Genomic DNA, 25,975 nt, shown 5'->3' with positions numbered 1-25,975 from the left:
TAATATATTATTTTAAATAATAATTATAAACTTAAAATATTAAATATATATTATATATTTTATTAAATTTAAATATATTTAATTATAATATTATAAATTATATTATATAAATTATATTAAAAATATAATTAAACTTTATTTTATTAAATTTAATAAACTTATAAATAAAAATATAAAAGTTTATATTATATTAAAATTAAAATATTTAATAATAATTTTAATAATATATAAAATAAATAAACTAAATAATATATATTATTAATATTATTATTTAAATTATATAGATTTTATTCTATTTATATAAATACTTAAAATAATAAAATAAATATTAAAATTTCTATTAAAACTCTATAAACTTTTAAATATAATATTTATTTATAAATTAAATATATAACTAAATATAATAAAAAAGTTTAAATAATAAAAATATAATATTCTAAAAGAATATATAATAATATAAATAAACTATTTATATTTATATATAATAAATATAAATATTATATTTTATTTTTAATAAAAAAGTAAATATTTATATAGATATTTATTAAAAGAAAAATAAAATTTTAAAACCTTTAAAACTTTAAAAAAGAAAATAATAATAATAAATTTATTAAAATTCTTCTTTAATAATAAAACTAAATTTATTAATAAAAATTTAAATCTTCCTTTAATAAAAATAATATATATTACTTTATTATTTCTATATATATATAAAAACTAATAAAGTTATAAGAAAATTAAATTTTATTATAATAAATAAAGTTTAAAGTTTAATAGTAACCTTTAATTTATTATATATATTATAAAAATACTTTTAAAATTATTATATATTTATATAATATAACTTTATATATCTTTTAAATTTTAAAAGTTTTATAAAATAAAAATAATAAAATATTTAATATTAATAATATAAAAACTTAAAGTTTTATAATTTATTATAATAATAATAAATATAAAACTAAATTAAAATAAAAATAAAAGGGTCTTTTAATAGGTTATATTTCTAAAATATATATATATAAAATTTAAAATATAGAAACTAATAAGCCTATATTAATATAGAATATATAAATTTTAAAAGAAAATTCCTAATAAATTTAATAAATTTAAAAATAAAAATAATATTAAAAATTCTATTAACGAAAAATACATAAAAAAATAAAATTTAAAAAAATTTTATAAAGGAAGAAATACTTATAAAAATAAAATAATAATAAAAGTATAAAGATATATTTTACTAAAAATATTTATATAAATATTATTATAAATAATTTTAATAATTTTTATTATAATAATTAATATTATAATTAAACTTTTTAATATAAAAGAATTATTAAATTCTTTTAAAAAAATCTATAATTTAAATTTATAATAAATAAAAGAATAATTTAAAAGAATAAAATTTTTATAAAATAACTATATTATTTAAAGATAAAATAATATTATTTAATAAATAAATATTAAAAATATATATAAATAATCTAATATAATAAAATCTAATTAAATAATTAATAAAAAATTATTAAATATAAAGTTAAATAAATTATTTATAATTATAAATAATAATTTAAAATAAATTTTTAAAAACTTTTTAACTATTTATAAGTTAAAGATTTATAATATACTATTAATTATAATAATTAATAAAAACTAATATATATTAAGTTATAATATAAAAATATCTTTTATATTTTAATATAAATTATAAAAGATATATTAAACTTTTAACCTTATATATAATAAAAAAAAATATAAAAATAAAATTACTTTATTATTAAAAGCTATATATAATTTTAAATAAATACTTTTATTATAATATAAATATTTAATTAATATTTTAATAAAATTAAATTTAAAATATATCTTTATAATAAAAATATATTTATAAATATAAATTTATAAATAATATTTATATATTATATAAATAATATAATAATCTTAAAGTTTAATTTAAATATTATAAATAATTTAAGTTTCTTAATATTTAAAGATATAAATCTTAATTTCTAAAAGAATTAAATAATTTTTAAAAATAATATTAAAATTAATAAAATAAATAAAAATATTATTATAAATTAAAATTAATATACTTTTAAAATTCTTTAAAAATTTAATATCTTTAAAAATAATTATATTAATAATATTAAAATAAAATTAAAATTAATACTTTAAACCTTTAAAAGAGTTTTAAAAGAAATATAAATTAAACTTTTAAAAGAAATAAAACTTTTAATAATAAATAAACTTTTTTATATATTAATTTAAAAATTAAATTAAATATATACTTTTAATATTTAAATTAATTAAATATATATTTAACTTTAATATAAAATATTTTAAAAATTAAATAAATTATAAAAATATTTATTAAAATTCTTTAATATATATAAAAATTTTATATTTAAAAAATATTTTATATTTAATAAATTATTATAACTTAAATTAAAGTAATAATATAAATAATAGAAAATCTACTTTAAACTATATATTCTTTTATTTATAGAAAATAAAAAATATTTAATTCTATTAATTAATTTTCAATAATAAAAATATTTATATTAAATAATTATAAAATTAAATATATAATTTTAAAAAGTTATTAAAAGGAATTTATTTATATAATTTATTAATTTATTTTAATAATTTCTTAAAATTAAAGTATAATATTCTTAAAATAAAATATATAAAAATAATAATATTATTTTAAAATTAATTAAAAATTAAATATTTTATAAATAAATTAAATATATAAATATTATATATTATTTTAATAAATATATAATTAAAAGATTTAATTAAAATTATTAAAATAAATATAAAAATAACTTTATAAATTAATTAATAAAACTTATAATTAAATAAAAATTTAAATTAATTAAAAATATATAATTTATATAAAAATAAATATAAAATATTCTATATATATATAAAAGTTTAAAATAAAAAAATATTTTAAAATAATAAATTATATTATAATATTTATTATAATATATTTAATAAAAAAGTATTTTTAAAAATAATAAACTTTTAATAAAAATATTTAATTTTTACTTTTATAAATAAATTATTTTCTTTTAAAATAATAATTAACTCTATATAATAAAAGGTTTTAATTATTAAAAGTTTTATTAAAAATAATTTTTTAAATTTTATAAATTATTAAAAATATATTAAAAATATATTAAATAAATCTTAAAAATACTTTTAAATAAAAGTTTAAAATAACTTAAAATAAAAGTTTAAAATAACTTTCTTAACTTATAACATAATATACTATATATTATTATAATTATTATATTTAATTTATATTTATAAACTTATAAATTTATATATATTTTATTATTTATAATATATATAATATAATAATTTTAATATAATAATTAAATTATATAAAAATATATTTATATATAAATAAATATAATAATATATAAATATAATTATAAAATCTTTTAATAAAATAATTATAATTATATATTAAAAGTTTTAAATTTAATTATTAATATAATTAAACTTTTAAACTTTTAATTTTTATTTTATTTAATAAATTAAACTTTAAAATTATTAACTTATATTATAATTTATATATTATATTTATAAAATTAAACTTTTTTATAAAGGTTTTATTTAATTATAATATTTATATTATTTATTAAGTTTTTATTTTTTTAAAAGTTTTTAATAATAATAATATATATTTTTTAAAATTAAACTAAATAATACTTATATTTTATAAAAAGTTATTTAAATAATTTATTTTATATATTTAATTTTTAAAGGATTATTAAAATACTCTATTTATTAATAGCTTTATATTTATTTATAACTTAATATAATTATTATTTTAATCTTTTAAATATAAGGTACTAATTTATATAAAGAATAGCTATTTCTCTTAATTTCTATAGTATTCTAATAGATGTTTAGAGTACCTACCTTTATCTATAAAAAGGGTGGTCCTCTCCCTTCTAAATAGGTCTATAGTTATAAGAAATCTATCCCTTCATTCTTACAGAGCTCTAATAAACAAAATGAACAGGAGTTCACGGTCAACGGCTTTGTTCGACACCACTCGGCCGCCTGCTTCAAGACGTGGTGCGAGGTGTTCAGGGACCCCAAGGTTAAGATCAAGATTGAGGAGGACTGTGAGGTCTGAGCACAACAACATCTTTCCGGGTTCTGAAGATGGTTGAACCTACTAGGAGCATCATAGCATTGCTGCATCACCCCGAGGACATGGACATGGAGGACAGATACCCCACCCCACCAGCACTGAATCTGCAAGAGTTTATCTTGTTTGGCAACCCGAAAGGAGGAGGCAGAAAGTCTTTGATATCTACAAAGACTACCTAGGCACCTGGATTCCTGGAAGAGGCACACGGGTCACAATGCAGGGGACAAACATTGATGGAAATCAGGCCTTTGAGAATCACCAACACCACATGCAGAGTACCTGGGTAGCCAATCAACCCGACTCCAGAACACAACTTTTGAATCTGCCTCGTGGTATTGAAACACAAAGATGCTGCTCTTCAGGTGGAGGTCATAATTGGAGGGGTACCTATGCCCGACTGTAACCATGCAACAGACCAGGCCCGTGCAGGGTTTCCCGAACGGAGACATGCCATCCATCGTCGCTCCACCTCTTTCGCCAGCAACTTATCTCCCAACACACACGCACAGAAGCGGTATTACCGGTTCCACCGACTCCTCCCAGCGGCCTATGATGCAAGAGTGTTGTTATGGGTTGGTTGCACCAATACCCACCCACTCACTCTTAGTCAGCCCCGAGCCCGGCCAGCTGCAGGCTGTTGGCCCGACCTTGCCCAGGTGCTTGTACTCCGTCCGGGCTCCCGCTCGCTTATTTAAAGTTGCCTACCTACCTACCTACTGCTCACACATGAAAATACCTAGGTCAGCATGAAACGGCCACACATGATTTCCAACGACACAGCCAGCCAGCACGACCATGGCGCACAACCAGATGTTCCAGTACTCCCTGGCGCTCGGCCTCATGGACGGCGTCGCGGACAAGGGCATGCCCATCGCAGAGTTCCTCAGGCACGGGGACCACGGGCTCGGGACGTTCCGGCACATGAACGGCGAGATGATCGTGGTTGATGGGAAGGCATACCAGATGCTTGCGGACGGCTCGATCGTGGACCTGGACCCGAACGGCGACGCCATCCACCCCTTCGCCCAGATTACACGCTTCAGACCCGAGGTTACCGCCAAGGCCGTGATACCGAGCAAGGAGGAGCTCAATGGGATTGTCACTGGGTTGGTGTAGGTCAGATGCTGTTCCTTGCCGTTTCTGCTCCTGATTTGTGCCTCTGGCGGTCAATCCTCTCATGTTAGGGACAAGTACTAACCTGCCTCCAGCCCAAACTCGAAAAACCACCTACTGGCCATGCGACTAGACGGCGTGTTCAAGTCCGTCACGGTCAGGACGGCGGCAGGACAGGAATACCCACACCAGCGCCTGATCGAGGTCGGCAAGAACCAGGTCTCGTTCACCTTCGAGGACGTCCGCGGCACCCTGATCGGCTTCCGGCAGCCGCACTACCTGCAGGGGATCGGCGTCCACGGCGACCACCTCCACTTCATCACCGAGGACCGGCGGCGCGGCGGGCACGTCCTGGCGCTGCAGAGCGAGGGCGAGGTGGAGGTCAGGGCGGCGCAGATGTACACGATGACGCTGGAGCTGCCCAGGGGCGACGGGGACTTTGACGGGGCGGAGCTGCGGGGGGCCCATGAGGACCTGAAGAAGGTGGAGGGTTGATGATGATCACCGGGAGCTCCTCTTGCTTGCTCTTGTTCGTGCGGTGCGACATTGCTCTCAAGCGGATAGATATCTGGAAGCGACCATGTACATATATTATATGAAAATACATCCATGCTACGGGACCCGGGCATTATCAAATCCCCCCCTCACCATGACAGGAGTCACAGGGCTGACATCCCCCATCTCAATCCCATCAGGCCCGCGCCCCGACCCAGACTCGGCACGCCCAAGCGCCTCAAAGCCGCAGCCAGGGTGGAGCGCCTCCTCGCTTGCCGTCGTCGTCTGCACGCCCGTCGTCGTGGTCAGCGGGTACGGGTCCGACGCGGCAGACCGCTTCCACCTCCTCCGGCGGCGCTCCTGCGGCGTCTCGGGCCCGCCCTGGTGGCCGTCCTCGCGGTCGGGCCAGAAGCGCTGCGTCAGCGTGCGCGTGCGCGGGGCGTTTGCCGCCGCGCCGGGGCTGATCTTGTTGGCGGCATTTCGGGAGGGGCCCCTGTTGAGCACGAGGCGGACGAACCACGTGCTCACCACGGGCGCGCAGCCCGCCACGATGCCGATGACCTGCTCTGCCAGCGCGAGGAGGACAACCACCATGTAGATCACCGTGGTGTCCCTGCCGTTGGCCATGGGGACCTGGTAGGCGAGGCGGGCGATGCTGGAGAGGGGGGCGAGTGTGCTGCGGGAGTCGGGGGTGTGAGTGAGTGGGTGGGCGAAAGATCATGCGATGGATGAATGGATGAATGGATGGATGGATGTCTATCTCGAGTGACTCACCCGAACGCGAACAGGGCCCACACAGCCCACTTCCGCCGGCGGCTCATGTTCAGCCTCCAGAGCGAGGCCATGGGGATGATGAGCACGAGTATGTCGCTGACGATGTTGATGATGGACGCCGAGATCAGGACCATGTACTGGTCGACGCAGCTGCTGCCGTAGGCCCTGCCGTACGGCACGCACTGCAGCGCGAGGGCGAGGATCAGGCCCACCGTGTAGAGGAGGTTGAGCCACACGACGACCTGGATGATCCACCACAGCGCGCTGCGGCCCACGCCCTTGGGGAAGAAGAGCCGCACGTACAGCAGCAGGATGGACAGCTTGGCGAAGAACATGCTCGTGCGCGCGACCATCTGGAGGTCCTGGAAGATCTCGACGTAGCGCTTGTACTCGTCGGGGGGCGTGTCTTGGTGGTGCACTGCGGTTGCTGCTGTTAGCCCTGGCCAGATGAATTTACACCTTACATGTGTACCGAGTGGGGCCAAGGGGATCTACGGAGTATTGCAGACTCACTTCCACCGCCGTGCTGCCACATCAACATGAACAGCGTGCAGAGGGCGACCGTGCCCATACACGCAACAAGCATCGACCCTGTTGTCGCAAAGGCGTCTGTCAGTTCGGAGGATCTTTTTTTTTTTTTTTTTTTGGAAAAAAAAGAGAAAGAAGAAAACAGACGTCCGGGTTAATTCAAGGCAACAAACTTACAGTCATCCCACCAGAATTGCTGATAAACAGTAAACCTGGTGTAAAGACGAGTCCCGGTGAACAATGTCGACAGTACAAGGAACAACACACTGACTCCTACGACCGTCTCGCTGCTGATGGGCGCCCGCGCCCTCGCCTCATCAGTGATAGTGCTGGGGAAGTCTTCAGCCATGATTGAAACATAGTCAGTCGGACCTCATTGCGCCCCGAGACCCAGGATCGAAACGACAAGGTGCGGGCTTGACCGGGGAGATAATAGATGATTATCTCGAGATCTCGAGATCAGCACCTTGGTCGGCTCTATTAGAACACTAGCCCACAACAGGCGCTGACCTCGTCACCCGCAGCACCTCCTCGGGGCTTGTGGTGTGCGGCTGGGAACACATGTTCGGCCGGGCATTCCTACTGCACACCGGCCGTTGAATATCAGTAATGATAATCCACACTTGTTGCATTTTCCCGGTCCAGTCGGGTTCCACGCCCCAAGGGGTGACTGTGCTCTCAAATCAACGCCTCCGGCCCCCAATCCTGCAAGGTGGGTCTTTGTCCGAAGCTTTGCAGGCCGCCTGCTGCGAGGTTTACCGTCTGCAAAACTCATGTCCAAGTCCAGGCAGACATCTTTGGAAAAGAATTAGCAGAGATTCCCCTGAGAAAAAGTCTTGCTCGGTATGAAGGACGAAGGATCAGAGTCGTCGGAAATCCACATTTGCACCGGAGTATCGCAGAGGCTGCGCAACAATGCAACGTTGGTTGCTGCATGCGAGCTGTCATCTCTCCGGGATGGGATTCTCCCACCCTTGGGAAACACTCCCACCCCCCACCATTCCACCCAACCTCGGCTTTGTTCAGCTGCTGCCTGTTGCCAATTGGGAGTGCTCTTCCAAAGCTGAGTTGACGGATTGGCTGAAGTGTGGGTGTGGTTTCTCACCGGTCGCGATGCAGTGTAACACAGCCCACCCTACTTACCCATGGCCCAATCTTCCTCGGTATATGCAACCTCATGGGCCATGTACTAATACGGCACCAAACCCGGCAGCTCGGAAGCCTTCCAAGGAGCTAGCCTACGGGACGGGACGCTCCCCAATCCTTTGATGCAATGTTTCTGCAAGTCTGTGGATAGTCTTCTCAACTATTACTGCGCGTTTCTCGTGATATGGAAAAAAAAGCAGTGTCATCGATGAATCGCCGTGGGGCGTCTGCCAGTGTTGGTTCGAGGTGAATACAGAAGATCAAGTAATTCAGATCATCCACCAACAGAACTCTGGGCCTTGCGGAATCCTTCCGGCCCACAATATTATGCATGTAACCCCTTCCCCTTAAATGCATCCTCACATCACGGTTCTCTGATCACCCGTAGTACTGCACTCTACACGATCGGCACTTGACTTTCCCGCCCTCTGCCCATCTACACAGTAAGCACATCCAGAAGCTGCATCTTACCGAGCCAGTCCGTCGGTCGAGCACCTCTCCCTCCTCATCTCTCGTCAGCCCACATACGTGTCTACCGCGGTTGCCAGTTCTGCTCGTAACCCGCTGCCTCCTCACCTGCATTTCAGCTTACCCTCATTCCTACCCTGCCAAAGTATCATCTAATTACCAGCAGCACAGCAGTACGACGCTACACCCCCCCCCCCCAACATCACAATCAATATGGGCCCCATCTCCACCACCACCAACAAGGCCGCGCTGCTGCTGCTGCTGCTGCTGCCTGCAGCGGTCCTCGGGCTGCACCTGAACATCACGGCCCTGGGCGCGGCCAATAACGCGTCGACCCTCGAGTGCTGGGAGATCGACACGCCGTTCGCCATCTCGACGCAGCAGGGCACCGCCGGCAGCGCGCAGCTCCAGCTGGGCAACGCGAGCGCCGTCTCGTACAGCGTGCTGCCGGCGCAGTTTGACGCTGGCGTGCACAACGCGCCTGCGAACCAGTAAGTTGCAGTATTCTTTTGGTTTACGTCGTTGTGTTGCGTTGCCTTGTGTAGATAGATATGTTACACGTCGGGGTGCCACGAGCAGTTTATTAGAAGTGTGTATTTTGCCCTGCATGTTCGGTCACAGCGGGCTGGTTCAAGCTTTATCAGGGGTGTGTGTATCGAGCCTGGGATAAGGTTACCGGTAATTGGGTGCTGCGTAACATATGCATGCATCAAGGTTGGCCGAGGGCCTTCAGGTTTGGTCTTGCAAGGACATTCCGGTCCAATCTATGTCCCGACATCACATGCAGGCTGTAATGTAATGCTGATCACTCCCCTCCCAGATGGGTCATCTTTCTCTCGGGGCTGGCCCACATCACCCTCCCAGAGGACGAGACCACCAGCGCGTACGTGTCCGGGGGCCAGTTCGGCCTCATCTTCGCGGCAGACACCGCCGATGTCAGCGCAAAGGGCCACGCCACGTCGTACCCGGGTATCACGGAGACGATTGCCATCCAGATCCCCACCGAGGACGGCGACATACCCGACCACTCGATCCTGCACCCTGGTCCTTGCACCGCGAAGGATACCGTCGGCTTGACCCTGCTGGGGACTGGGAGCGGCTGATGAGTGACTGGTGACGGTTGTGCGACGAGGCCACGTCACTCAGGACATGAGTTGGACCACAGCAGTGAGACACGGCGTTACGTTACGAACGCGGCGGAACATATGTATCTAGTAGTTATTGCGATACATTTTTGAAGCGGTCACGTGGATGACTTCAATCAGGACCTTAACCCCACCACTTTCTATATTCAAGTTGTAGTTTCGAGCTGGCCTGGACTGATATGCCTTGACTGCATGCTCCTCCCTCTACTAGTATTGCGGGCTGAAATCATGTTCGGGTTTGATACAATGTGTGCTCCTCTAGAAACAGTAGTACCAGAGTTACAAGGTTATAACATCTCAGTGGTAGGTAGCTTTCAACACCCCAAAGAGGACAGATAAAGTAGCGAACTCGAGCTCGGGGCTTCAATTGCTAAGGCCCCAGCTACGCCTCTTGGAGTTTGCAGGAAAAATAATGCAGCACTTTCAATGTTGATTATCCATGGTGAGGACACTCGGCTAGAGTTTATCAACACTCAGGTCTCACTCCTGTTCTACAACTTCATATCTCGATACCCCATCAATGCTTCTAACTGAACCATGAAAGCCGAGGGGTCAGCTATGTTTTCCCTCTTTTCTTTGAAATATTATCCAGTTCCAAGGGAAATCACAATGGCAGACATCGTAATCTATCATATTTGAGGGGGAGACTGCATGTGGGACCCGCAGGCAAGATACAATTGTTTCGATTTACGTCCACCCTGATTGACCTCTCTCCATGTTCTGCGCCTCCCCCATCATGCCAAATGGCATCGCAAGACACCTCATCCGGCATGTGTTACAGTTTATTTTCTTCCCGTGCCGCAGCCGTGTCAGGTTTGTCAACAATTTCGGCGCAATCTTGCCTGATAGCGTCCAGAGCCTGACTGACCCAGCCCACTACGCCGGAATTGACACGCATCTGTGATTACGTTAACATTTACACTTAATATCTAGGAGTCGCGTTTATTGGAAGAGTGGCGTGGGATACTACTAATGTAGACTCACTCGGTACTCCAGTAGACAGTAACGAATGGCAATCCAGTCCAAGCTGTCATAGTGCTGTTTCAGTCGCCTCTCGAAGGCCTCTTCGTTGTCTGAAGGAGCTCGCCGGCGATCGAGAAACCTCTGACGGGCGATTGACTCGTCGCAAGTGAGCTGGATCAGGCCCTTTGGCGCACCGAACTTGTGACGCGGATCGCATATTAGTGTCGCACATCTGAAAAGGCCAAAGAGCCCCCCGGGGGGGGGGGGGGTGTGGCACCAGGTAAGTGGGGGATACTTACATGCATCTCAAATTCCTCAGCGGACTTTTCGTCACGAGGGAACCCATCAATCAGCCAGAAGGTGTCGGACGGAGTAAACTCAGCGAGTAGTTTTGCCTTGATCAGTTGTATGAGGGTGTTCGGCGGAAGGAGCTTGCTCTCTCGCACGTATCTTGCGATTTCTTCCGGCCGGAGGGCACCAGGACGAAGAGCTGGGATGTTAGGCGGGGATGAGGCACCACCCGATGCGTTGGAGCCGACAAGCTCCCGGAGGTAATCTCCGACTGACAGGTGCTTGAAGCGGCGAGGATACTCTGCGCATATGCGAGAGCACAACGTGCCCTTGCCACTTCCTGGCGGACCGATGACAAAGATGACATTACCAATAGTAGAAAATGCCGCGGGATACAGATGGGGAAAACGCCCGCCTGGGGCTTTTGGAAGCGGTGACTCGGGTGTATCTTTTTTCTGCATGGCCGACTTGGAAGGAAGGTGTCTTGGCGAAATGGACTGTTGCAGGAAGGCAAATGGCAATCAACGCTAGCTTCCGATATTTTCAAATCTGGGATCATGGATTTGATTTGAGAGAGGTCGTGTGGATATATGTAGGGTTGGAATGTGACAGTGGGTGTCTCGCCAGCTCTGGTGACTCTGACATCCGGATTAGACGCAGCATGTCAAACTTGCATGACTGGAAAATGCGGGAACAACTTTTCACAATTCGAAAATTAGTCGCAAATCGACCAAGCTGAACAACTTCGATGTAGGGTTGGAGGGCAGAGAAAGACGTGGTTTGGGAAAATCAGACAAGCGGATAGCATATACATGAAGGATTGGCACCAAATACTCTCAACAAGTAGGAGACGTGCTAGCGGTGTTTTCCAATGACACTAAATTGACTTCACATGTACCTAATTGATAACAAACTACCTAGGTACAGCAGCAATCACTTAGTGAACAAAGTACTATACTGACTCTCTGAGGCACACTAGATTAGATCTCCACGTGCTTCCTGTAAAATCGTCCGGTCCATCCCACACACCGGCAACCGAATCATCGGGACTACTAAACCTTGGGAGGCATAGTACTCCGCAGCGGTGGAGATATTGGAGGTACTCAAGCTAGTGTTGATACCAAGGACGATCCAGGCCAGCAAGTTGTCCAGGATGGTGAAGAAGCGGTCGTTGGTGCCGTTGGTGTCGGTCTTGCAGGCGATAACGCTGTAGTTAGCGGTGGCGGTGTTGGACTACATATCATGATGTACCTGTTCAATTATACACCAGGGGTAGAGCAGCTCAACGGCGTCGTGGACGGATAGGTCCCAGAGGATCGGGCCCATGTGCGAAGCGGTTACCTAGGTAGGTCGTAGACGGCGCCGTTCTTGCGGACCATCGCGTTCTTGTGGAGGATGGCGTGGATTTCGACGGCGTGGCCAGCGCAGTGGCCCGGGAAGCACTTATTAAGAGCCCTCCTCGTCGGTAAGCCGGAGGCCGCGGACGAACGCCTTGTCGAGGACCAAGGTATGCTAAGTGGTGCCGGTGTTGGTGGTTCCCGAGCAGGCGCACGTGGCGTTGTAGCTTAATGTCCCGAAAAAGGAGCCGATGACGAGGGGCCGGTTCCTACTCACTTAGATAGTGAATCCAAAGGAATCCCACACACCCAGCAGCCACAACCCCTAGGCACTGGCTTTGCTGGCTGTCTAGTGAGCGGCGCTGAGCCGTCGGGAGCGATGCCTTCTAGTCTGTCTGCGCGGCACAAGGCTGAGCCACATGCCCACAAACATACTATATTCTCTTTCTACTATTATTAACCCTATTTTTTTTTAAAGAACATTAAATCTTAAGTATTTATCATTATATAAAGGTATTATATATATTTTATATATATAGGAATTAAAAATAGAATTACTTTTAAAAATAAAATTAATATATTATATATTAATATATATTAAAAGAGTTATTATAAATATTTATAATTTATTAATAACTTTTAATAATTATATTATTTTTTTAAAAAAATTAATATTATAATATTTAGTTTTTATTTAATAATTTTAATAATATATATTATTATTTTTAAAAAACCTTTAAATAATTATAAAATTATTTCAATATTTAAAAATAATTATTAATAAAAATAATTATAAAATAAATAATTATAAAATAAATATAAATTTATTTAAAAATTTCTTTTTTAAATAACTTTTAATTTTTAAAATAAATTTTATTTAAATATATTAATTAATTAAAGAAAAACTTCTTTTTTCTTTTTTATTAAAAGATTTTTAAATTAAATATCTTTAATAATTTTATTTTAAAATTTTTAAATATAATTAATTTAATTAATTAATTTAATAAATTAATTAATTTAATAATAAAATATAAAAATTTAATATTAAATTAAAAGAAAGAAAGAAAGAAAGAAAGAAAGAAAGAAAGAAAGAAAGAAAGAAAGAAAGAAAGAAAAAAAGTATTTCTATTTTTTTATATAAAAAAGATATAAAACCTTTTATAAATTTTTAATAACTTTTTTATTTTAATAACTTTTATTTTTAATAATTATTCTTTTATAAAATTATTTTATTATAAAAGAATTATTAAATAATTAATAAATTACTTATATTATAAAACTATTAATTATTTTAAATTTTTTTAAAGTTAATATTAAAAAAATAATAATTAAATAAATAAATAAAAGTTATAATAACTATTTTTAATATTTATTAATATATAATATAATATAAAGTATTAATCTCTTTCTTTAATTTAATAAATATTTAAGTATATTAATTATATATTATTTTTTATTCTTTAATAAAAGATAGGTATTATCTATCTAAGTCTATTAATGTATAGGCGGCATTGAAAGTAATTTCTCGCTATAATCTTTCTCACTTATATACACTACTAACGGTAAGATCTGTCTAATACTAGGACAATTGTAAAACAAATGAGGGATTCGCTTAAACTTCCATACCTTATTTGTAGATAACATCCTATGTTCTAAAGTTGCGGAAGAAATCACCTGACCAACTCATTCAAGCCTGTCCGATGTGGACGAATGGACCCTTTGTATACCCAATAACCCAGTCATTAAAAGGATAATCATTCTGATAACGCCACGATTTGGTCCCAATTTTGACCCGCTCCGCCCCCTGACTCTCTTCCGTCACGACCTCGACGTCAAGCTCCCGAAAGATGTGGAATAAAACTGTCTGCATGGCAACATACGCAATAGCCTTGCCAGGGCAAGCCCGCGGCCCCTTCATAAACGGGGTGAACGCCGCATACAGCCGTGGATCATGCGGTCTTTCCAGCCAGCGGTCGGGATTGTATTGGAAAGGCTCCTTGTAGATCTCAGGATCCCGGTGGAGGGCGTAGGTTGTGGTTGCAACCGTCATGCCCTCCGGGATAGAGACCCCGTCGATGACGATGCCCCCTGCTCCGGTTTCCCTGGGAATGCTTCCCGCCTTTGGGGGACTCAGGCGCATCCCTTCGTCAAGGCAAGCTCGGAGATATTTCAGCGAGGCTATCTTGGACTCACTTAGGCCATCCTCTCCCAAGTCGAGACTCCTGACTTCCGCTGTCACCTTCGCCTTTGCATCTTGGTTCTGCAGCAGGTAGAACATCGTCGCGGCGACCGCGAACCGCACGGCGTCGCTCCCGGCAGCGATCAACAGCGAGCTCTCCGACGCCAGGTCGGCGCTGTCGTGGAACCTGGCCTGCATGAGGTACCCGAAGATATCCTTGCGCCCCGGCGCCTCCAGGCCCGCCTCGCCCTTCAGGCGCCGGCCGCGGTCCAGCACCCGCTCCGCCGCGAGGTCCGCGTAGTTCTGCGCCTGGACGGCGGTGGTCCACCCCAGGCGGGACGGCCAGCCCGTGCGGAGGAGCCACTGGAAGAAGCGCAGGACCGGCACGTGGCCCGAGGCGAAGCCCGCGGCGTAGAGGAAGGCGCTCATCTGCTGGAGGCAGAGGGGCAGCCACCGCCACGTGGTGGTGTGCATCATGTCGAAGGCCTGCCCGAAGGCGATGGTGCTGATGACGTCGAAGCTGTACCATGAGGTCACCCTTGCGATGTCCACGATGCCGCCGTTGGTGCTGGCCTCGTCTTCCATGACGGCGACGAGGTCGCGCGAGAGCGCGTTGATGTCCTGGAAGACCTGGTCCCGCGGGGGCAGGGCCTTGTCCAGCAGCCTGCGCCGCGCGGAATGGGCTTCGTGATCGGCGATCATCTGCACGCTCTTGCCTCCGGCTGGGCCGCCGTCTAACAGGCCGTAGAACTCTTCGCCCTTGAACACATTCGCCGATTTCTTGAGGTGGAGGGCCTGTAGGGACGAGAGTGTGTTGAAGATGACCTGATGCTCGTTAGCTAATCGCAGGCGCGCGTGGGCTTGGCCATGATCTTGTTATTGGAGACAGAGAAACCTGTCTGCTTACCGAGTTCGGACCTGTACGAACGACCGGTCCTAGGAAGGGCTCTTAGTCACACGTCGCGGTCCAGAAGTTGGACGAGTGGTTCTTACCATACTTCTCGTGAGCTTGGATCTCACACAGATACCTGTTGCCAACATAACACTGCCAGATTCTTGGCAGACCTGATATTCGTTGAAGCAGTGGCCCGGGAATTCTGGCGAGGGGATGGAAGAAGAGCCGGTATGTTACCAGGCCAGCGGTCTTGGATGCAAACTTCGAGTCAGATGTGTTCTACCGAAGAGGCGGCATTCATTCTTTGTGTTCGTTAGACGTACCCACAACGTGAAGCATAAAAGTCCGCCCAGAAGCAGTCTCAAAGGTGGTGACGTCCATTCGAGGTCTTCGTTACGAGACATTTTGATGCTCTCAACGATTCTTACTTGCCCAGGTGCCCTTAAGTGCTAAGCGGGATGCAGTTGGATCATATACTCGAACGTCAAGAGCCACAAGAACAGTGGGATTCCTAGGGTCTGGATAAGAGGCCCCGCTCAAGACCACCGCCTAATGTTCTTGATCCAATATGATAGCCAAAGTGCCAAGATTGCATGCGGCACTAGACGCACCTGTAAGCACGATCAGCTTCAGTACCACCACATAGGACGGCGGACTGATAAGGGCCCGTCCGGCGTCTGCTTGTAGTTGCCGCTCATCAACGTCACACTGCAGGTTGGAGAGAGCTTCGATTGCGGCAACACCAATGGGGTTACCCAGGTAGACTGCACGTAAGACATTGTAACCCCATCTCACATACACGCATTTCCACACACCTTGCCGTTGATGAGGGCCATGCGGAGATGGCGCTTAATGTTCACATCGCAGTAGCACACGTCGAGCATGCCGTAATATAAACGGTGGCTGACGGTCTGTAGCGACGTTCTGCAGTATCACTTGTAGAGATTGCGGGTCATTTCAAAGTCCAGTAGCAGGACTCGCTCGGAAACGATGGCTTCTTAGATTTTCCACACTGCTCTCGAATTGGTATTCAGTCCACGCGGCACGAGCAAACCTCACACTCAAACAGCCTCAACCCGGGCGACGACCTTCTCAAACTCGGCCTCGACATCATGCTCCGTCAACCAGCTCAGGTCGGGCCTGTTGGCAATCCTCGCCCGGAGCTGCTCGTCCGTCTCCCCCGCGCCGTCGACCGTCTTCTTCTCGGCCATCCACCGCCTCTTCTGCGCGAGGGCGTGGACGCCCGCCAGCAGCCGGTTGACGAGCGGGCGGCGGGTCTCGTCGTACAGCCTCAGGACCCTTTCCAGCTGCTGCTGGGCGGGCTTTGGCGACGGGGACGCGGAGGAGGAGGAGGAAGGGGGCCAGACGTGCGTCAGGGCCAGCGCGAGGGCGTAGGCGTCGTTGATGGCGAGGGAGCCGCCGATGGCCACGCCGCCGCCGTGGGCGTGGGCCGCGTCGCCGAGGAGGGCGACGTGGCTGTCGAAGACGAAGGTGTCGAGCGGGGTGACGGCGCACATGGGGTAGGTCTTGATGTAAGGGGCTGCGTTGGCCACGCCTCGGACGATGGGGTTCCAGTCCTTTGGTCAAGCGTCAGTCAGGCTCTCGATAGCAAGGTTGTGTGTGGCATGTGCTCACCCCGTAGAGGCTCCTGAAGAGCTCCAGGCTGGTCGTCTGGTCCCACTCGGCGCTGCAGAAGGGGTCTCTTGGGTCGTTGGGGTCGGCGTTGTGGAGGGCTACGATGGCGTATTTGCCCTTGCCTGGAAAGAGTGATTAGCAGCCTCAGGCCAAAACATCCTGTGGTGTTGCAATCTTGCCTAGTCGTCCAGACACAAAATTCCTGTCGTCAGGACCACTCCAGCGTACAGCGTCTGCAGGGAGCCCTTCTATCCCCTGAACCAGGGCAGCATCGAAGGCAGCGCGGAAGGCGATCATGCCCAGCCACTTGACCTCAGCATCGGGGACGTAGCTGGCCCTGATCTTGGAGTAGACGCCATCACCCGCAATCAGCAAGTCCGCAGCCTCGCTGCTCCCGTCCTCAAAGGACAAGGTGACTGGGTCAGCACTGCCTGGGCTGACACGAGTCGCAGACAGCTTGGTCGCCAGCCTCAACTCGACATCCTCGGGGAGCGCCTCGACCAATACCTGCTGCAGGTGAGCACGGTGGAACCTAGCAGGGCGATACTTCTCCTCGATGCCGCCCTCCACCTTGCTGTCCTGCATCCCCAGGACCTCATCGGTGGACCAGTGCCTGAAGGCTATGGGCGAGCCGCTGGACTGGCGGATGCAGATGGAATCGTCGAGGGCGGCGTGGACGCCGAGTCTGTCGAGAATCCTGAGGCCGCTCGTGTGGACGCCGATGCTGGCGCCGACCTCGCTAAGCGCTTTTGCCTTGTCGTAGACCTTGATGTCAACTGCCTCCTTGGGGTAGAAGTGGCGCAGGGCCTTGGCTGTTGTCAGGCCTGCGATGCCGGCGCCTACGATGGCCACCCTGAGGGCCTTGGTGGTTGTGGCGTCTGTCATGTTGCGTGTGGGAGCTCTCTTTAGGTGGGCATGGGGTTTTGGAACCATGCAGTATGGCTGGATTGCGCCGTTTGTAGGATTATACGAAGATGTTCAAGTCCGAGATTAGAGTCCGAGAAGTCCATGGAAAGGACTCTGGATGCCGTTAAGTACTCATAGCTATTGTCCTTGCCTTGTGTGAGGTTTGATTTATTGTTCTCTCCTCCTATATTTCCTCCTATATTCAGGGAGTTAATCATCAAGGATCACGGCCATGACGAGCAACTCGATGACTGCCGATCTTTAGTGGAGTCAATCACGTTGCTGTCCCAACAGACGCATGTTCACCCAACTGTCGCTGCACAATTCTGGGGCCGTGGTGTTGTGCAAAGCTCGGCAACCTGCCAGCCAGCTTTGGTGGCGCCTTGGTGGCTGACTAGCTGACGGGCGTGGCAAGATGGCTGACACCCGCCCACGGCACTCAGCCCTGGAGCCCAAGTGCCGCCACCACGCAACGGTGGCTTGCCACCAACAACTCAGTTTATTAAATTTCAAAATTGAGGTTTTTGAATTATGGGGGTGTGCATGACATCCATGTGTGATGGACCAACACGTCTCTGGTGTCAGCATCGCCACCGAGCTCGGGTTTTTCGACCTCAGACAGTCTCGAGCGTTTACCGCTCTATGAAGGCACCACCTACATTTTATATGTATGGGGATTGCAAACGACACCACTCGACCTCGGGCAGAGCGTGCCTTGGCCAGCTAATTGACGGGGGAACCTGCCACACACACACTCAGGGCGATTTGACAAATATTTAGGTATTTTTGTTGATTTTGACTTCCAAATTCCGGTCTCCAAGTCCTTTAAACCTGGCAAGTCATCACAATGGTTTCTGTCCTGCCCAACTCTTGCTCGCTCAAGGTCAGGTGCGGGTGAGGCATCTGATGGTACCTTTATGTTGGTTCCGCTATGAATCACCCAACCTTGAAGAGATCCAATTTTCAGCTTGTGTCCTCAGTGTGTTCGCCGTTTCCACCACCAGAATGACCAACATTTGACAAGCTACAATATTGGTAACAGAGACTCAGACAGTCCCCGCCAGGTCTTCAGGGCTTTCTGCACATTCTGCCCAAGTTGGGTATTGAGAAGGGATCTCCCGAGTCTCAACTCCAAGCCTCGAAAATGGCAAGGCCAAGGAAGCTACTCCCTTCCAGACAATGCATACAAAGAATACCTAGGTGCTTCAGCCAGGAAGGCCTGGGAGCCTTGGAAGTGAGCACCCAGCTACATATGTAGACTTTGATCAATAGCCCGTAGACGAGCATTTGTTCAGTACCAGCACAACATGACTGTTTTGGAAGGCCCGTCCAGTGCCCCCGGCCTGGGCTTTCAAGCACCACTGAAGCTCTTCCTGACTCAGGAACCACAATCGCAAAGGTTCTGGCTCTGCCCGTGCATCTGGTCTGGTTTGCTACGAGGGCTGTCTACCCAGGCACCTGGGTAGATACCCAGGTACCTTTGACTGGCCTTTGCAGGTTGACTCTATTTCAGAATTGGCACATGATAAGACACACAAACATGTGGAAGCCGAGGAAGGCTGCAAATACGAAGACAGTGCACATTGTTCTATGAAGACTTCGAAAAAACAATGCACGCCACGTAGAGTCTGGGTCCTCTTTCTAAGGCCTTGTCAACCTGATTGATGCGCTGTAAGACATCTGCAAGCAATGGCAACTGTCAAGTGCTGGCTTGAGTTCCAAAGCATGTCTGAGAAGGAAACTTGAACCTGGGCAGGTGCCTGCGAACCAAGTGCGGCTTCCTCCCCTCCGTTGTCAGGTTGTTTTCCCCCAAGGCATTGGGAAGCTGCTTTCCTCGAAGGGGCCAAGAGATTTTCACCCATCCCCCAACAATACCTGCTGGGCACCACTCTTTTCCATTGCAAACGTCCCATCTCCAGAGACCCGCAAATCTTTTTCCAACGAATGTTGCCTTCTACTCCTATTCAATGGGCAAGTGATCGAGGGGCCAGCCGGTGACTGTCAACAATATGCTGAAACAATAGCCACTGCTTAGCATTGGGAGGGTTGATTGGCCCGCAGCAAACAGATCTCCATCAGCGCTGTACCCATCCGATGCGATTGACCACAAACAATTGGACGCATGTTTTCTGGTCTGAATGGAGAAGACGGAATCTTCTGGTCGCCTCTGGCTACGTATTTAAACCCTTGCACCAGTTCTCAATTCTGTTGCGCCGAGAATCCTCGAACTTCACCAGCAGTCTGCCAACTGCGAGAAACAAAGGTTAGTCAACAGAAAGAAGATCTTGAATTTCCGTCGGTACCTGGTACTTTCCTTCTCCCTGCTCTGGTCTTTCCAGCTTTCCTCTTGCTCTCAAGCCCCACCTTTCCTTCTTACCCACCACTTACCTACCTTCCCTCAGCTTTCCCCAGAGCAGACATCCACCACCAACCCAATCCATCCCAACCCAACCCAACTCACAACCCAACTCACCCTGGAGCTGACCACTTTGCCATCGTCAAGCGCAGACAACCGCCTTCGTCGCCAGCCATGGCGACCAACGAGGAAATGATCACCGCAATCCGTGATCATGTCCAACACAACCCGCTCAACGCCCCCGACAAGGGACCACTGTGGCAACAGCTACCAGAGTTTCCTACCTCTACAGAGGTCATGAACCCTGCTGCTACCACCAACGACCTCCCGTCATTCCCCGTAGATGCTCCCTTCGAGTCCAAGGCCTGCTACCTTGAGGCTCTTTACAAGATCCTCCGATTTGAAGCTGTTGAGGGGCTGCGTTTCTCGATCAATGAGTTCAAGTCATCACCGTCCATGGGTGACGACGAGAACACCTGTGTGTACACCAAGGTCAGTACAGTGGCTTGGAGAGGAATCTGCTCCACCAGGCTAACGTCAACAGGTGCTCGTCAAAGGATACCTGATGACGAAGATGAGTCCATTCTGCCGCGTCAGCTTCTCGACCCAGAGGGCTGGCCGTAGAATCCAGTGGAAGCAGGCCAAGCGTCTTACCCCAGGCCGTATCGTCGCTCTCTCAACCGACAGTTTCCAGACCGACTGCCGTGTCGCTATCGTTGCTCAACGCCCCATCGAGGGCGGCCTCGATCAAAACCCCCCAACCGTCGATATAATATGGGCCTGTGCCGAAGAAGCGGTCGTCGACCCCGACCAAGAGTTGGTAATGATCGAGTCCCGCAACGGCTTCTACGAGGCCGCTCGCCACGCCATGATTGGGCTCCAGATGGCTGCCGGAGAAACCTCCCCCCTCGACAAATATCTTCTTCGTCTCGACACCCACGACTCCCTTGCCCGACATATTTCCCAAGAACCTCATCTCGACCTATCCTGCCTCGTAACACAGCTCACGCAGGCGCAGCAGCAGCGAGCCTTAGGCAGCCAGGATCTCGAGCGCGTTGTCTACCAGCAGGTCGCCGAGAAGTACCAAGAGTGTGACATGAGCCGTCCTCTGTCAAAGCAGGGCATCCAACCGCAAACAAGCCTTGACGCATCCCAACTCCAGGCCCTACAACGGATGGTATCTAAGGAGCTGGCAGTGGTCCAGGGCCCTCCTGGCACGGGAAAGACATTTACCTCAGTTCAAGCCCTAAACGTCATTCTCAGCAACCGGCAGCTCGGCGATCCTCCCGTCATCATCGCCGCCCAGACGAATCACGCCCTTGACCAGCTGCTTATCTACTGCCATGAGGCGGGCGCCAAGATTTTGCGTGTGGGGGGTCGTACTGGAAACGAGATCATTAAGGAGCGCACCGTCTACAACCTTCGCCAGTCGCTCGGTAAGGGTGGCATTGATGGCAGGCTCAAGTACAAATCACTTGAAAAGCAGCGGCTGCAAATCATCGAGGAGCTTAAGACCGTCGTAGATGGGGTCTTTGGTGGCCAAGAGCTTCTGGATCCCCAGGCACTGCTTGATGCAGGTGTCATCAACGAGGCCCAGTTCAACTCCCTATCGAATGAGGGATGGGAAGATGATGATGAGCCGGGGATGCAGGCCTGGCTGAGTGAGGAGCGAATCGAACGCCTACGACAGTCGCTAGATGACGTCGAGTTCCCCGATGAAGAAGCCGTCGACGAGCAATTTGTTGAGAGCGAAGATCCTGAACTGGACGACGACACAGCCGACGACCAAGACGATCCTCTTCATGGCATTTGGATCCCATTCACCAGCTACTACACTGGGAACACTCCGCGAGTCCCAGGCTGGAAGCCTCGTTGTGAAGCTCTGCTTTCCCAGTCCGATGACATGTACAAAATTCCAATACCCTTACGTGGGGGTGTCTACCAAATCCTTCAGGCCAAATTGCGTGAAGCCTCGACAGCCCGGCTTCGAGAGATAATCCAACAGGCTGTCAGTCACGCAAAGCAACAAAAGGTCAACAAATGGTACAGCGATCTCAAGGTTCTTGAAAAGCACTGCATCAACATCATCGGATGCACCACGACTGGACTAACCAAATATCGTGGGTTTCTGGCCGCGACTGGCGCACGAGTGCTTCTGATTGAAGAGGCAGCGGAGACCAGGGAACCAAACGTTTCCTCTGCGTTGTTCCCCAGCCTGGAGCAGCTGATTCTCGTCGGCGACCATCAGCAACTTCCGCCTCAGTGCGACATTGCCCGACTTGGTGATGAGCCATTCAACCTCAATGTTTCTCTGTTTGAGCGTTTGGTCCGCAACAATGTTCCTTACACCATGTTGAATCAGCAACGACGCATGGCTCCTGAGCTTCGGTACATTGTGCAAAAGTGCTACCCCGGTCTGAAGGACCACCCTCTAGTGCTGGACCAAGCCGAGCGTCCTCCGGTTCAAGGCATGGGCTCCCGTCGAAGCTGGTTTTTCACACACGAGTGGCCAGAGGAGACAGATCCCGACAACAGCAAATTCAACCACAAGGAGGCTGAGATGATCGTTGCATTCATGATTTACCTGGTTCAGAATGGTGTCAAACCAACGGATATCACTGTCCTCACGTACTACCGAGGGCAGCGGAAGAAGATTCAGAGCCTTCTGAGGCGTGCGCGTGACGCATTATCACTCGGGGCATGTCGCTTCAACGTCGCGACGGTGGACTCATACCAGGGCGAGGAAAACGAGATCGTTCTGCTATCTCTTGTGCGGAGCCCCCCGGCGCCAAATGAGCCCAAGCGTGTCGGTTTCGTCGAGAGTCGGAATCGCGCAACAGTCGCGGTGAGCAGAGCCCGTCGTGGTTTCTTCATGTTCGGAAACAAGAACAATCTTTTCCAATCTACCAAGCAGTCCTTCGACACATGGGCTCCTATCTGGAACGGCTTTGCGGAACAGCAGCGCGTTGCTATGGACAAGGGGCTGCCATTAGTTTGCCAGAACCATAATGACAAGCAGGGCACAAATGAGATCTGGATGAAGTCCCCGGAGAGCTTTGTCGGGAATGCTGGTGGGTGCTGGATCAAATGTGACGGCAAGCTTCCATGTGGGCACGATTGCGTTCTCAGCTGTCATGTGTAAGATTCATGTTTAATACCTTCACGGCCCTGGGTGCTGACTATTGTGAACAGGATTTCTCACGACAAGCTCACGTGCCTGAATCCCTGCACCCAAATTCTCCCCTGCGGCCACAAATGCTCAGGCGTTTGCACCGACCAATGCCGATGCTGTGAGAATTGCGAACAGTTCAAGACTCTGAAGGTCGAGCAGCAGATGGCCCAGCTTCAACTTGAGTCTTCTCCCTTGTCCTCTTCAGCGATACCCTCAGCAGCTCCGGATCAAATCCGTGACAGCAGCCCGGAGAAGTGGATTGACTTCAGCAAGAACCCCGCCATCCACGACGAAGTCATCCGCGAAGCTCGCCTCCAGGCGCTCAACCCCTCGCCCGAGATTGAATTGGATTCAGCGCCTCCACCCAATGCCGGCCAACGAGGGGGGATCAATGAGCTTTTCACACCGGTCACTGTCAATCGAGATGGATTCCGAGTGATTGGACAGCAGCGGACTCAGAGTCGTGGTACAGCTGGACACCAGCCTTTCCCGAGGGCTAACAACCAGGCTGTCGGTAACCGCCGCGGAGCTGCCAACCAGAAACAGAGCCCCCAGCCACACATGCAAGCTCGTGCTCCATCTGGTAACAACCGTTCCCAAGCCACATCACGATCCCACGGAGGAAAGCCGATGAATTCCCAGCGCAATCAGGCCCAATTGTCTCGGAGTCCGCAGAAGAGCAAGCGACATTTGACACGCAAGGAAGAAACCTTTGTATCTCGAAAAGACCATGGAGATGACTCCCTACATGTGATTAATTCTCCGGCACAGCCCTTGGGGGGAGTTAGGTGCGCCCCAAGCGAAGCCACCGCCGACTTGATGTCATTGATGGGTGAATCTGACCTCGGGTTCGAGGCGGAAGTGCTAGGGATTCGACGGGGACGACACCGTGACGAGCCAAGCCCAGCCGACACCAAAGCTTCACCAAAGCTTCAGCAGCACATGGATCTCGATGTCGAATCACTGATGTCATTCGGCGTAGATGGTACTTCCTCCCCAACAAAGCGAGCTCAGCCACCCAATATTGATAACAAGGAGGATTGGCTTATCGACATTTGATTGGTTTGAAGGTCTCTGGTAGATGTTTGATGGATTCGTGGACTTGTCTTGTACGGTATTAGGCATGGTGTAGGCAGAAGCTGTCCCGGCGGTGGCACTCCACACGCAATCTTCTTGCCCAGGCAAGTACTTGCGCTGGGTCTTCAGCGTTTACCACTGCATGAAGGGGCCATTTATGTCCTCAGATGTATGCGGAGTAGAAGCGAAACCAGAATTAAATACCTACCGTACCGCGCCCCTAGGGGTTTTTAAAAATCATCTCCACTTAATTACAATCTTGCGACAGCTATAACTACTAATAGTCCTTCCTTCTTTAATTAACCTTTAAGTAATAAGAAGGTCTTTAAGAGAGATTAAGTCTTTAAAAGGTATTAATCTTTAGAATTCCTTAATATTACTTTTTTATTTTAATATAAAAACTAATTAAAAAAAGGTTTTTTTTTATTCCTTTAATAGTCTTCTTTTTAAAATAACCTTTAATTAACTCTTTACTTATTTATTTATATATTATAATCTTTAGTTAAGTTTCTTCTCTTTTAAAGAAAGAAGTTTTTTAAATTCTTTAAAAGAAAAAAAAAGACTTTTAAAGAACTTTTTAATTTTAAAGAAAATCTAATTTTAAAAAGAAATATTAATATATCTTATAATTATTATTAAAAAGTATTAATAAGAAAATAGTTTTAAAGTATTAAGAATTATTTAAGATATTATCTTAAAGTAAAAAGGATAGTTTAGAAACTATATTTAAAAACCCCTAGGGGAGTGTTATGGTATGTAGAAGATTTCAAGTCACCCCTAGATAGTTAGTTTAGTCGGGTTTCGTAGCTAAGGTGCGGGGGTTGCGGAAAATTTCGGCTTGGAAGACATGGATCTCGCTTAATTAACTTAACCACATGATTGGAAGTCGTGATTTCACAGGACGTGCCCCGGGAAGCAAGAAGCCAAGAAGATCAGTTGTGTCAGCCTTGAGACGGCACAGCGCGGCCGCCCGACGGACCCGGAGGCTACGCTCGGGAGCCCCTATCTTGCCGACAGCCTGCGATCTAAATCAGACGGCAGGACATTAACAAAGCTACTTAAGTAGTCATTCAAGCGCATGATCTTTGCGGCAGGTGCCCGCTTGGCCGTGGGTGACGGACCCTTTTGGTGAGGGGAGAAGATACTTGGTAGTTCCATTCCTAGTCCCCATAGTACAGTATTGAGAGAATGCAATATGTCTGTGTGCGGCCTCAGCCTCGTGGGGCATAAGTCAACTCGTGGTTCTGGTAAATCAGCCGGCCCGGGTGCTGGCACTGTTAGAGGAGGAGCGGATCGGCACTTTGCCTACCTAGGTAGGTCA

At 45.0% G+C, this 25,975-nt stretch overlaps 7 protein-coding genes across 7 annotated transcripts; 3 read left to right on the top strand and 4 right to left on the bottom strand.

Annotated features, from left to right (window-relative positions):
• Positions 1-4,969: 4,969 nt before the first annotated feature.
• Positions 4,970-5,782, top strand: KVR01_009478 (uncharacterized protein; the record flags this gene model as incomplete). The annotated part of the gene is made up of 2 exons (XM_044781967.1): positions 4,970-5,286; positions 5,383-5,782. 2 exons carry the CDS (start codon positions 4,970-4,972, stop codon positions 5,780-5,782), a joined length of 717 nt encoding a protein of 238 aa, XP_044641980.1.
• A 117-nt stretch (positions 5,783-5,899) lies between these two features.
• On the bottom strand, positions 5,900-7,433 carry KVR01_008990 (uncharacterized protein; the record flags this gene model as incomplete). Its single annotated transcript, XM_044788644.1, has 4 exons — positions 5,900-6,458; positions 6,557-6,974; positions 7,070-7,147; positions 7,262-7,433. 4 exons carry the CDS (start codon positions 7,431-7,433, stop codon positions 5,900-5,902), a joined length of 1,227 nt encoding a protein of 408 aa, XP_044641492.1.
• A 940-nt stretch (positions 7,434-8,373) lies between these two features.
• Positions 8,374-11,833, top strand: KVR01_008934 (uncharacterized protein). The gene is made up of 3 exons (XM_044792889.1): positions 8,374-8,673; positions 8,865-9,189; positions 9,519-11,833. Exons 2-3 carry the CDS (start codon positions 8,912-8,914, stop codon positions 9,799-9,801), a joined length of 561 nt encoding a protein of 186 aa, XP_044641436.1. The 5' UTR covers positions 8,374-8,673; positions 8,865-8,911; the 3' UTR covers positions 9,802-11,833.
• KVR01_009064 (uncharacterized protein) lies at positions 10,619-11,558 on the bottom strand (the record flags this gene model as incomplete). The annotated part of the gene is made up of 3 exons (XM_044785732.1): positions 10,619-10,741; positions 10,828-11,004; positions 11,106-11,558. The coding sequence occupies 3 exons, from the start codon at positions 11,556-11,558 to the stop codon at positions 10,619-10,621; spliced, it is 753 nt and encodes a 250-aa protein (XP_044641566.1).
• Positions 11,834-14,121: 2,288 nt separating the features above from the next.
• KVR01_009104 (uncharacterized protein) lies at positions 14,122-15,983 on the bottom strand (the record flags this gene model as incomplete). Its single annotated transcript, XM_044792719.1, has 4 exons — positions 15,832-15,983; positions 15,607-15,757; positions 15,521-15,549; positions 14,122-15,438 (listed from the first exon to the last, which is right to left on the bottom strand). Exons 1-4 carry the CDS (start codon positions 15,910-15,912, stop codon positions 14,122-14,124), a joined length of 1,578 nt encoding a protein of 525 aa, XP_044641606.1. The 5' UTR covers positions 15,913-15,983.
• Positions 15,984-16,470: 487 nt separating this feature from the next.
• KVR01_009200 (uncharacterized protein) lies at positions 16,471-18,028 on the bottom strand (the record flags this gene model as incomplete). Its single annotated transcript, XM_044785961.1, has 3 exons — positions 16,471-17,085; positions 17,144-17,265; positions 17,323-18,028. The coding sequence occupies 3 exons, from the start codon at positions 18,026-18,028 to the stop codon at positions 16,570-16,572; spliced, it is 1,344 nt and encodes a 447-aa protein (XP_044641702.1). The 3' UTR covers positions 16,471-16,569.
• A 2,551-nt stretch (positions 18,029-20,579) lies between these two features.
• On the top strand, positions 20,580-24,820 carry KVR01_009042 (uncharacterized protein; the record flags this gene model as incomplete). Its single annotated transcript, XM_044788484.1, has 3 exons — positions 20,580-20,897; positions 20,950-23,543; positions 23,598-24,820. The coding sequence occupies 3 exons, from the start codon at positions 20,580-20,582 to the stop codon at positions 24,634-24,636; spliced, it is 3,951 nt and encodes a 1,316-aa protein (XP_044641544.1). The 3' UTR covers positions 24,637-24,820.
• Positions 24,821-25,975: the final 1,155 nt, after the last annotated feature.

The sequence above is a fragment of the Diaporthe batatas genome (assembly GCF_019321695.1).
Source record: "Diaporthe batatas strain CRI 302-4 chromosome Unknown Contig00011, whole genome shotgun sequence".
NCBI lineage: Eukaryota > Fungi > Ascomycota > Sordariomycetes > Diaporthales > Diaporthaceae > Diaporthe > Diaporthe batatas.
Note: the sequence above shows the minus strand (reverse complement) of the source record. Positions and strands in the feature narration are given on the sequence as shown.

Excerpts from the sequence above, each read along its gene's own strand:
- KVR01_008934 (XM_044792889.1), top strand. The coding sequence starts at position 8,912 with ATGGGCCCCATCTCCACCACCACCAACAAGGCCGCGCTGCTGCTGCTG. Across the intron at positions 9,190-9,518 it reads CACAACGCGCCTGCGAACCA|ATGGGTCATCTTTCTCTCGG; the intron begins GTAAGTTGCAGT and ends CTCCCCTCCCAG.